This window comes from Netta rufina (genome assembly GCF_964035555.1).
Source record: "Netta rufina genome assembly, chromosome: 3".
In the NCBI taxonomy this organism is placed as follows: Eukaryota; Metazoa; Chordata; class Aves; order Anseriformes; family Anatidae; genus Netta; species Netta rufina.
In genome coordinates this window covers 36,483,826-36,496,931 of record NC_140125.1, presented here as the reverse complement: position 1 = coordinate 36,496,931, position 13,106 = coordinate 36,483,826, and the positions used below count along the sequence as shown (strand labels likewise).

At 38.3% G+C, this 13,106-nt stretch overlaps 1 protein-coding gene across 1 annotated transcript in view; it reads left to right on the top strand.

Annotated features, from left to right (window-relative positions):
* Positions 1 to 12,178, top strand: part of KIF6 (kinesin family member 6) — a gene marked incomplete at both ends in the record, with an annotated part of 172,226 nt that extends 160,048 nt beyond the window's left edge. The window contains 2 exons of the mRNA XM_084283351.1: positions 9,980 to 10,069; positions 12,055 to 12,178. Coding sequence (XP_084139477.1) covers positions 9,980 to 10,069; positions 12,055 to 12,178 — 214 coding nt within the window. The remainder of the gene's footprint in view (positions 1 to 9,979; positions 10,070 to 12,054) is intronic.
* Between the last annotated feature and the right edge of the window lie 928 nt (positions 12,179 to 13,106).

Below are 13,106 nucleotides of genomic sequence, written 5' to 3'. Positions count from 1 at the left end.
GAAAGATATATAGGAGCCTGAAAATCAAAATTAATTAATTAATTGACTTTATATATAGCCTAGATTTGTTCTTAAAAAGATGTCCTGGTGCCACTTATGCAGCATATTGTGTCACGATATTGCATGTGATATTGTAAAACACTAGTGCGTCCTCTGTAGTACAAAAATGTAATTATGTCAGTTGTTTCATCATCGATCGCTTCAGATTTTAAAACATCTAATTTAAATTTTCAGTAACAGATCTTGCATAGCCTTCACGCAAGGCAGAGTATGAGAAAACGCATACCAGAATATGCAGGTTTCTATGTTCCTGGACAATCTCCTTCCTTTTCACTTTCTGCCTCTCTCTCCCTCCTTCTCATCATATTGTTAATCTTTCTCTGACATGTAGCTTTACCTATATTTCTATAACAATACTCTACTTAAATGATGTTTCCTGCTTTGTAGTAAACATAATATATCTTACATGCCATTAAATAATGAATACATTTTGATTTGCCTAAAATTAAAATACATTTTAATTTTTAATGTAGACTCCTGTATATCTACTGTCATTTCCCCATAATCAGTGCAGAGAGAGAATGAAACAAATAATTCTCTAAGGATATCTAAGAAGGCATTTTCAAATGTCTCAAGCTGATGAAAACCAACTCTAGTTTTTTCGACTTTGCTTCAATTCTTATTCTGTGTTCTCTAAAGATTTAGACGCTATTTTCTTTGCAAATGGCTGTCATGGTTTAAGACCAAATTTGAGCTGTTCATTTCTCGTTTTAGGCCGAAGGTTTCTAGTCCCACAGCAAAGCTGATGGAACAGAATGTGAAAGCATTTTTAGTCTAGCTCAGCACAAAGCCAACCAAGTTAGCTCAAACAATCCTTGACTGTCATTTGCACTACTCTCTTTAACTTCATACTGAATTAAACTAAGGACTTCTTGCACAACCTCTTTGCCTTGTTGTTCTTGGGAACAACAACTTCTCATTGATGTACTACTGCATTGCTCAGGTCAGTGATATCTTCTGCAGTTTAAGCTAGAATGAAAAAGAGCATATGATAATGCCTCAGGAGCTTTTCTGTGCAATGGGAGACTGCCCTCCGTGAGTGGTGGTTTCTTCTTCCCACATCCTCACTCCACCTCAGAAGTAAAATTGCATAATTGGTTCCTGTATAATTTTATTTTAAACTTTTCCTTCAAATGCCTTGATCATTTGTGTTTATTACTGGAAGACAGATCTCAGAAAAGGGCGTCTGGTATTTGGAATAGAATGGGGGAAGATATCTCGTGTCTTTAAACTGCCAAGATTATTTCAGAGTCCTGTACGGGACCACGTGGTCTCTTAGAAAAACTCTCATGTTCTTTAAACAGTTTTTCTGTGTTTAAGTAACGGATGTGTTCAGTGATACTGACTGACTGGTCCTTACATAGGTATCACAGACCCAGAGCATTCATCTTCTTGAACTGAAATTGTAGAAGGAGTTAGGAAGTATATAGTTTTGTTTTCCCATATCTAATACCATTTCTATCAGCATTCTTGCAATGATCCTTCAAAGCTAACTGATCTTTCCTTCTTACAGCTCCAGAGATCTGATCTTATTTTGTTTAAACATATTTTACACAGGTACATTTCCAATTATGATATATATGGAATTAGAAGTACTATTTCTGCTTTTTGTGAGGCAGAGCTGCAGGCTTAAAATCCCACTGTGCATGAAATTTTACTTTTCCCCCTACTCAAGCCAATGACATTTTAGAGAAGCAGTTTCCAATTTCACAGGCTCTAAGAGTATAAAATAGTAAAATATTTATTTTCCAAGGATTTCTTTGACCCTAGTTGACAGAGGAACTTTACTTACCAGCTCCCCTGATTATGTAGGATGAGTCTAGGCTACAATTTCTCCTCTCTGTTACATAGTCCCAAGACATAAATGGCTCTTTGTTTCTAATTCTCCTTAAATCAAGTTTCTTTCTGAAATTATATTGCTGTCTTCACCTAGCAGAATAACTGATCACAAAAGCAGAGACCAACATAAATTATATACAATATAATGTGTAAATAAAACCTATTTCCAAGAAGGAATTCAGTTCACAGGTGTGTTAAATAGATACAAGATCTAAAACTTAGTGGGCTGCATGTCAGAAATCTAGGATTGCTGTTGACAGAATAAGTATGCAGTAAAACTATTCAGACACACTCCTTAGTGTGAATGGATATAAATACAGACTTTAGGATTAGAAGTAATAAGTTGTCTGTTTCAGCACATCAAGGATACAAGTATATGTCATAATCTTTCTTTAGATTTATGTCTGAACAAAATCTTTTGATCACCTTCTAGTGCATAATTCTTGTGGATTGTTATTGTATGGCACACCTTGGTTATGTTATTAAGCCTTGGGAAGGGAATGTGATAGCTTCAAATTATATTAAATCAATTTATAACCAAAATATAAACCAAAATATAAACCAAAAATATAAACCAAAAATATAACCAAAATATAAACCAAATTTATAACCAGGAATGGGACCAGTAAAACCGCTGTATTGGACTTTCGGAGGGCTGACTTTGAGCTGCTCAGGACACTGGTTGGTGGAGTCCCTTGAGAGGCGGTTCTGAAGGGCAGAGGGGTCCAGGAAGGCTGGGCGCTCTTCAAGAGGGAAGTCTTAATGGCGCAGGAACGGTCTGTCCCCATGTGCCCAAAGACGAGCTGGCGGGGAAGAAGACCGGCCTGGCTCAACAGAGAATTGTGGCTTGATCTTAGGAGGAAAAAGAGGGTTTATAAGCTTTGGAAAAGTGGGCAGGCCACTAAGGAGGACTTTAAAGAAGTAGCGAGGCTGTGCAGGGACAAAATTAGGAAGGCCAAAGCTCATCTGGAGCTCAATCTGGCTACTGCCGTTAAAGATAACAAAAAACGTTTCTATAAATACATCAACACAAAGAGGAGGACTAAGGAGAATCTCCATCCTTTACTGGATGCGGGGGGAAACTTAGTTACAAGAGATGAGGAAAAGGCGGAGGTGCTCAATGCCTTCTTTGCCTCAGTCTTTAGTGGCAATACTGGATGTTCTCTGGATACTCAGTACCCTGAGCTGGTGGAAGGGGATGGGGAGCAGGATGTGGCCCTCATTATCCATGAAGAACTGGTTGGTGACCTGCTACGGCACTTGGATGTGCACAAGTCGATGGGGCCGGATGGGATCCACCCAAGGGTACTGAGGGAACTGGCAGAGGAGCTAGCCAAGCCACTATCCATCATTTATCAGCAGTCCTGGCTATCGGGGGAGGTCCCAATCGACTGGCGGCTAGCAAACGTGACGCCCATCTACAAGAAGGGCCGGAGGGCAGACCCGGGAAACTACAGGCCTGTCAGTTTGACCTCAGTGCCAGGAAAGCTCATGGAGCAGATTATCTTGAGAGTCATCACGCGGCACTTGCAGGCCAAGCAGGCGATCAGGCCCAGTCAGCATGGCTTTATGAAAGGTAGGTCATGCCTGACGAACCTGATCTCCTTCTATGACAAAGTGACGCGCTGGGTGGACGAGGGAAAGGCTGTGGATGTGGTCTACCTTGACTTCAGCAAGGCTTTTGACACCGTCTCCCACAGCATTCTCCTCAAGAAACTGGCTGCTCTTGGCTTGGACTGGCGCACGCTTCGTTGGGTTAGAAACTGGCTGGATAGCCGGGCCCAAAGAGTCGTGGTGAATGGAGCCAAGTCCAGTTGGAGGCCAGTCACTAGTGGCGTCCCCCAGGGCTCGGTGCTGGGGCCGGTCCTCTTTAATATCTTCATCGATGATCTGGACGAGGGCATCGAGTGCACCCTCAGTAAGTTCGCAGATGACGCCAAGTTAGGTGCGTGTGTCGATCTGCTTGAGGGTTAGAAAGCTCTGCAGGAGGATCTGGATAGGCTGCACCGATGGGCTGAGGTCAACTGCATGAAGTTCAACAAGGCCAAGTGCCGGGTCCTGCACCTGGGGCGCAATAACCCCAAGCAGAGCTACAGGCTGGGAGAGGAATGGTTGGAGAGCTGCCAGGCAGAGAAGGACCTGGGAGTGATGGTGGATAGTCGGCTGAATATGAGCCAGCAGTGCGCTAGGGTGGCCAAGAGGGCCAACGGCATCCTGGCTTGTATCAGGAACAGTGTGACCAGCAGGGCTAGGGAGGTGATTGTCCCCCTGTAATTGGCTCTGGTGAGGCCGCACCTCGAGTACTGTGTTCAGTTTTGGGCCCCTCGTTACAAGAAGGACATGGAGGTGCTTGAGCGGGTACAGAGAAGGGCAACGAAGCTGGTGAGGGGCCTGGAGAACAAGTCCTACGAGGAGCGGCTGAGGGAGCTGGGCTTGTTCAGCCTGGAGAAGAGGAGGCTCAGGGGCGACCTTATCGCTCTCTATGGGTACCTCAAGGGAGGCTGTAGCGAGGTGGGGGTTGGTCTGTTCTCCCACGTGCCTGGTGACAGGACGAGGGGGAATGGGCTTAAGTTGAGCCGGGGGAGTTTTAGGTTAGATGTTAGGAAGAACTTCTTTACCGAAAGGGTTGTGAGGCACTGGAACAGGCTGCCCAGGGAAGTGGTGGAGTCACCATCTCTGGAAGTCTTCAAAAGACGTTTAGATGTAGAGCTTAGGGAAATGGTTTAGTGGGGACTGTTAGCATTAGGTCAGAGGTTGGACTTGATGATCTTGAGGTCTCTTCCAACCTAGAAAATTCTGTGTGATTCTGTGTGAAAATAACAAAGAAGGGAAGCTAGTAATCCTTATGAGGCTTAAGAAGGATATACACATATAAAAGGCATTCAATCTATGCCCAAACTTGTCTCTTTTTCATTTGAGGAAAAAAAAAAAAAAAAAGAAAGAAAGAAAAAAGAAAAAGGGGGGGGGGGGGGAGGGGCTGAATTGTTAAATGTCAAAATGAGTTTGTTATAAAGGAATTAAACAGTGATCATTTCTGCCTCAGTAAGCTTTGAAAACTGTTGAATTGGTCCTACTCCCACTAGAGTAAGAAGCAAAAACTCATTGATTTCAATGACCACAGTTCTGAAGTAGTGAGTAGGGTGACATCAGTGGGTTTTGGGTTGAGAAAAAAACATGTCTGCATAAGAAAGGACATTTATTGAACAGGTTTATCCCACTACTAAATCTGATATACATAAAATAGCTGAAACCAATAGTTTGTATATATGTATAGAAGCTAAAAGGTTCATGTTCATTAACCTGTTGAATAGATTTGACAGGTTTCCAGATTATATTTATCTTTGCATATACTTCATATGAAAGTTGTAGAAATATTAAATCTCATATTTTCTGAAAATATTACTTAAAAACAAGAACGACTGTGCAAAATGCAGAAAAAATGACCTATCTTTATATTCCACATAGAAAAGTGTCTAACCAGCAATCCCAGAGTCACAGTGCAAAGAGAAATTCAAGAGGAATAAAATAATCAAGAATTTTATCCAAAAGGAACACCTCACCTTTGAACTTGAAAAAGCATAGAATCACAGAATCATTAAGGTTGTGAAAGATGGTGACTACACCACCTCCCCGGGCAACCCATTCCAAATATACCCTACTTGTCCATGTTATCTCTACCATCTCTTCCATAAAGCTGTTGTATTAACTGCAACTCACACTGTATATATGTTTATGTCTCGCAGTGGCTTCCTGTCAAGTCTGCAGAAAGTCTTTGTTCATCCTTGTACATTCCTCTAACATGTTGTCTTTCATTTAAGAAGTTTATCAGAACCTTTTCTGTTCAAGTTACTTCTCTTGCTGAATGTTTAATTTCACTAGTGTTGAACTGTTCTTGTACTTCCCTTCAATCAAGCCAATGCTGGATGCTTACTCAAATCTAAAAATTTTGGATTGTTTTCTTCTCTCAGAAGGAATCCATTCCTTTTCAATTCACAGAGATTCTAACCTCAGTCATTCCCTGTTACTGGATCTCATTTGTCCTGTTCCAGCAAACCCCATAGCATGTTCAATCTCATACTCCATGTTTCTCCAGCTTCTATGAAATCTTCATGTCACTTTAGATTCTCTTGAAGATATTTTCAGACAACTCTTCACATTCTTTGGTGACTTTTACTATCAGTTGTTTTAGTATTATTGTCTTGGACAATATACTTTAGGACTGCAAAATTTACTCCCTACGTTAGTGCTGTGTGAAAAAAATTGAAATATTTGCATTTTCTGCAGCATTTTCTATCTTGTTTGTTTTTCATTCCTGCCAATTTTCTGCAGTGTTACATGATGATAAAACATAATGTGGGAATAACATGTTTGATTAATGACATTTCAAAGGTTTTCAAATGTTGGTAACAATTTAACTCAAACAATTTATCTAAGAATTTCCAAGTGAAGCCAAATTTGATTTTGTAACCAAATACAGAAATGCTCAGATTTTAAGCAGCTTTAATCTTGCTGAATATATTTTGTCTGCCTTTAAACAAAACATCTGTTCCCTTCACTTCCAAGGCTCAGATGACTGGAGAACTGCAGCTGATTTGTTTTTAACAATGCAGAGGTTGCACATCTTTGAAGTTTACACTCATTCTCCAATTTATTCAGTGGTACACTGGCAAATCAAGCATTCATACAATGACACACATCATCTTTCCAGCTTCTCCACCCTGAGTGCTAGAGAGAGTTGATCAGCTCAGAGGACAGCTGTCTCTGGCCCTTGGGATCCCACAGCAAGGGAGACACTACAGCAGCACTGTGTACATCTCTCCAGCTGCTGCTCCATACCCAACCCAGACATATGCCTCCTCAACATATGACCCAAACAGAAAAAGCAAGTCACCCACTGTGTGAAACTTCATCTGCTAAGATTAAAAAATAAAAAATAATAATAAAATAAAATAAAGAATTGAGAAATCTGTCAACTATCTGTAACCTCCAGAAAAAGCATGAATTTTACTGAAACATTAAGGAAACAGGTATTTGAGACAACTTGAATTTGACTCAAGAAAAAAAAAATCAGAATGAAAAATGGAATTATACATTGTCAAAAGAACCTGAATAGTGTGAGAGCTTAGGAGCCAGATATAGAGACTGCATTTCTACAGCTCATATGTCCATCTAAATCCAAAACTGTGAGCCAGGGGTGCCAAGTTACACACTACAGAAATGTTAGTTGGAAGGCACCTCTAGAGATCTCTACACCAACCTCTTGCTTGAAGGACTATCATTACAGTAAATTAGGTCACCTATGGTTTTCTCTGGCTTTGTCAAGCACCCAGACTCAAGAAGTGCTGACTGCATTTGAAAATTGAGTCACCAAACACTTCTTACTTGCAGTTTTCCTTAACACCTTCTGTTTCACCTCTTTGCCAATGCAAAATTTTCTCAGATTTAGCAGCTAGAAAAGTAGCTTTCGTGGAAAGACATCAACGCCTAAGACTCCCATGATGCCCAGTCCTTCAGTCTTAATGCATTGCCCCCACCCAAACCTGTCATAATGGCTTTCCATTCAATTTGGAGCTGTATTAGCAATATTTCCCCTTTTCTGATCACTGGAAAAGCATCTAACACTCATATTAAAGAGGAGAGTACTGACTTCTGAAAAGAGATTAGGAAGAAGTTGCACACGTTAATGAATCTGAGCATACAAACTACTGCACAATAAATTTGTGCTCTTTCATCCCCTTTTTATTCAACCTAATTTGCAATGCCATGGAAAAATTACCACAGCTTCAGAATGAAGGATGCAGATTATCCCCATACAGACCATCCCTCTAACCTAATGCTTAGAGCAATCACTATGGTATGTAAGAAAGACTTTGAGTTCTGCCAAACTGAAAGACTCATTTGTTAGATTAATACTCTTACGATTAACCTCTTATGTGGAAGCAACATCTCAAGTCATTAAAAAGCTTCCTTAACTTTCAGGATAAGAGTTTGGATCCCACAGACAAATGTCTGGCTGTAACCACTCCCTGGACAGGACCATCTCTGAACACAGTAATATTAATTTCTTGGTTCTGGGCATCACCTCAATCAATCTAATTTTTTATACATATATATATAAAAATATTTAGTTTAGATTTTACATATCATCTTCCTTGGGTGCCTCGTTCTCCCAGAGCTCTTTAAAGCAGGTTTTGGCATATTGTCCTGGTCCAGGAGTCCAACTGAAAGAAAGTGAGATCCTTAGAGGTTAAACCTTGTCAGACTTGTAATGGTTTTTTTTTGTTTGTTTTGTTTTTTTTTTTTTTTTTAATATACCATTTTAAAAAGTGATTTAACAATTTTGGAGAAGAATTTTCATTGAAACTCAATGAATTCATTGAATGAGACATGAGTTCAGACATATAAATTACTGCAACATAAAAATTACTTACATCAGCTGATGTATCACGGTATTTATAAACTTACACATTCAGTTCATGGCAAATAAAAAGCAAAGAATCACACTAAGTCACATTACACATTATATTTGTTGCACGCAAAGAACACAATCATGGATGGTTGCTATGGTTCAGATCATAGAATCACAGAATGGTTTGGTTTGGAAGAGAACTTAAAGATCATCTACTTCCAACCCTTCTGCCATGGGCAGGGACACCTCCCAATCTAACTTGGCCTTGAACACTTCCAGGGATGAGATATCCATGGTTTCTCCTGACAACATGTTCCAGTGCCTAACCTCCTTCAGAGTAAAAAATTTCGTCCTTATATCTAATCTAAACCTACCCTCTTTCAGATAAAAGTCATTACTCCTTGTTCTAACTCTACAATCCCTGACAAAGATGATGTGTTAAGATATATTAAAGCATCATACATAGGTATCTCAGAGCACAGACACAGAGCCTTTATAGAAAATGGAATTTAAGCACCTAGATCGCTTCATTTTTAAGAACTGCCAAATCGGTGGAAAAAAAAAAAAATCAGGATATCCTAAAGCAGAACTACAATCTGGAGTTCCCAGATATTGTTAAACCGCATAGTAGGTAGTAACATCACACATCCTTCCTAGCTCTTGTAATATGTAGGCATAATAAAGTCTGGAATGTTATTAACATTAAATATGATATTGCTTTACTTGAATTAGACTGAGTCTTGATGTTATTTAATCCACTTAGGCAGGTGTGAATGGTATGGGACTTGAGGAGTTAAAGAGAAACATTCACTAAACCTAAAGCTGTTCATTTGAAAATGACTTATACTCTTGGGCACAATATCGTCTGCAAAACTGAACCTGGCACAGTGTAATACAGTAAAATTTTAGTAATAAATTTCTTTCCTTTTTCAAGTTCTGTGCCAGAAATATCAATTCATCCGCCAACAATGAACAAACTACTGCAGAATTTGAAAAGCAAGAACTTGACAATCCTGCCATCTACTGGAAAAATCCTAAAACTGAGTAATTCTGTTTCTACTCTCATAATATTGTAACCAGATATAACAGTGTTCACAAACACCCAGAGAGAGAAGTGTCCCTAGAAATCCCATAGCAGAAATCTTCCTTCCTAGTTCAGAGATTCCTTGATAATGGTATCTGCAGGGACAGGAATGCACAACAGCCGTTTGCAATACATTTGACTATCATCAACAAGTCCTCACTGGGTTTTTATCCAGTATCCAGATTTCAGTAATAGTTTTGCCTGACTAAAGAAAGAATGGAAAATGAGCCTCACTTGGCTAATAGTCAGTTTAAGAACTAAATATACCTCTACAAACTGTACCTCCATCAGGCACATCAAAGTGCTTTACAAGCCCTGCTTAGAAAGCAAATACTAAAAGCATAATCTTTATGAATTTGTGTATCCTTCCTTAGTAGTCACATTCCCTACATAAACCTAATCATCACATGGCTTCAACCAAAAGCACTCTTTCTTCCAGTAAACAAGTGTTTTATATAGACAAAAAATATAGGAAAAAAAAAAAAAAAAAAAGACTTCAAAAACACTTTTCTTTGTGGTTACTTAGCGTGTACTAACATTTCCTCTACAGGGCTTATATTCTACCTTCATTTCTGCTCCCATTCTAGCTTTTCAGAGACCACAAGAGCCAGCTCTAATGAGGATACATCTGGGAAAAACAATTCAAATAATTTTAATAGTTCAACTTCAAAAACAAGGTAAGAAGGGTTATTCAGAGGAAAATGCAAACCAGTAGTACAACACCTGGATAAGCCTCTCTCCGTCTCTATAAAAACAGTCTCTTTAAACCACACACACACAAAAAGGTGGAAATAGCAGGTTTTCCTTAAACTTCCAAAACAACACAAGCTGTCCCATAGCTTTACACACGTAGATGCATTATCAATAGGAAAGAAATGGGTTCTTTTTGGCGTGAGGTATTCATCCCCTTGAGATCATAAATCCTCATGACTGTTTCTTCTGCAAGAGAAAGAGACTGAAAGAGTAAATATAAACATTTGAAAGAGAGTATCACAGAATGCAAGGTCTGTGTAGAAAATTTTCATTCTTGTGATTTTGTCATTTTGACGGTTTTGTAAAATTTTAGGTAAGTTTTCCTGTGTGTCCTTAAAACATTTTGAGTTTTCCTCCTACAAATTATTCTAGTATAATAAAATCATAGCAGCAGCCTGGGTGTGTCAGGCTTGGCAAAAGTTACATGTCATGATTTTTCAGAAGACATACCGCTTTGTGAAAAATCGCTTAGCAGTTAAGTGGAAACTACTCTCTCTCTCTCTCTCTTTTTTTTTTTTTTTCCTTTAACAGCTGTTAGTTTTTTCTAATATGCTCATTTCCATGTTCTATCCTCCCACCAAAACATCATACCAAATCAGTATACTTCCAGAAGTTGCTTTCTCATTGTGCTCAACAGTTCTATTAATGCCCTTAGGAAAAATATGGATAAGTTACTATTTTTCCAACTGGACAAGTAAGAACAAATAACAAGGTGTTGTTTTTTTTTCATTCATTTTCCAAAATAATACCAAAAAAATGGAAGATTTCATCCCCCCCAAAATATAACATTTTAAAATTGCATTTATGCTTAAAAAAAAAAAAAAAAAAAAAAAAAAAAAAAAAAGTTAAAATGGAATTTAGACAGCATTTTCTCATTTTCTCAAATACATTGTATATTTTTTATTTATGTATTATTGCTCCTTTGCTGGTATTTTGAGTTCTCCTTGTACATTACATAAGAGATATTTTATTGAGCTCATTGATTATTTCTGCATTTTTTTTCCATTTTGGTTCACAAGTTCAGTGATTGAGGACTTAATTAGTAGCACAAAGACAAGGATGTCAGACTTCTGTTTTGTGCTAGGCACAATTACTTTTTTCTGCAATAAACAGTAAGAAACATCAGAAGTAACTATAATTAGAAAGTTGGGATATGTGAAAATATTTTTTCTCCATTTAATTCCACTTGTGCTTTCATATTGTAGTTTTTATCACTATATTTCTGATTCTAACATTGATGTTTATGCAAGGCTAAAGACACCAGGCCAAATTCTTAGCTGATTAAAATAGCTCCCTTGTACTACATCATCTTATACCACCAGAGGGTCTGTCCAAAATCAGATGTGAGTCAGTGATTTAACTGCATAGATACAAGGACTTGGTCAGGAACAGAGACTTAACAGCACAAAGAAGTTGCCTCTGTCAGCAAATGTCATGAATATCATGTGCTTGTTTACTGGCATATATGTATGAAAACTTAATTCCCTTACAGTAGGCAAAGATACTCATTATCTGTTCAAACAAATAGCTGCCTTTTTTTTTTTTTCCTGAAACAAACAAACATATGGCATGTTGTATCATTTCTTTGGTGAACTCACTATGCAAGGCCTTTCCACTTGGTGATAAGTCTTTGATGCAGCAGTAAAGTATTTTTAATCCTTTGTGAGATGTTTTATAACCAATCAGCATGTAGCCCTAACAAATTAAAAAGCTATTAACTTTAAGCTATTAGGAGACTACATAAGAGCGTTTAGGTGTCCTGAGCTTGATTTTACTTTGAACCATGCCTTCTCTAACATCTATACATCTCTAGTTGGAAAACGAAGTCCTCCATGTTGAAGAAGAGAGATAAAGCAACAGAAAAATAACCTTACTCAGTTGAAACCACAAATACTCTTTCTCATTTCAGGACCTCACCAAGTTCAAATACACCTATTCCTCTAACTGGAGACAGCCAGATTGATGCTGACATCCTAGCTTTTATTAAAGCAAGACAGAACATCCTGCAAAAGAAAGGTAAATCCTGCCAATAATAATAATAATAATAATAATAATATAGGAGGCCAAACAAAAATCTCCAGTAGAGCATTTTAAAGCCAAAATAGCTTTAGTCCAACATTTACACTGACACAAGTGAGAACTGATTCTGGCTTAAGTCATATTACATTACATTCTCAACCATTCTAAACCCTTGAGGTTCTTCACATGTATTTATTTTAGTAGCTCAGTGCTGCAACCTAAAACTATGAAGGCTGGCTGTTTTAACCAACCACCATCATGCGTGTCTGTTCTGCCAGCACGGTGTATTTATTTACACTTGAAAATGTACTTGAATGTGGTTTCTCAATAATTTAAATGCCTCCAAATCTTTGTTTACTATCTGGCCTGGTTTTCAGCTCGTACTAATTCAGCTGTAATAATTAACAATAAATAAAGACTATGCAGATGATTACATTGCACACTACTTCATCAAGCAGACTAGCCCGCTGTGTCTAACAGAGTATATTATTAAAGGATATTTCATTATATCAAGGTCTAGTAAAATTTTCTATGGATATTTGTCATCAAATCAGTTACTGAGAGAAATCATAGGTATGCAATAAAGTCAGCTCACTCTACAGTATGATTAGTAAAACTGGCAGGAAGCAGAAAGCACTAAATACACAATAGTGGTGCTGCAAGGTTGCCTGAAAGGAATTCATTATTATAAAGAAAAGCAATCTGTGATTTTTTTTTTTTTTGAATGATAGTTTTTATTTGCAGCAACCAATTAGAAGATTAAAGCAGTAGTGGCTAGTGAAGCAATAACTTTCCATCAGCACTTGAGCGCTGATGACAGCATTATTCAGCAAGCTATCAGCACCTGGCAGATGGTGTTAGCACTGTCACAAAGTGGGGTTTTGTTATCACACTGCTTATCAGGTAAAACTGTCAGGTAAACTCACAGTGGCTGAAAAAACA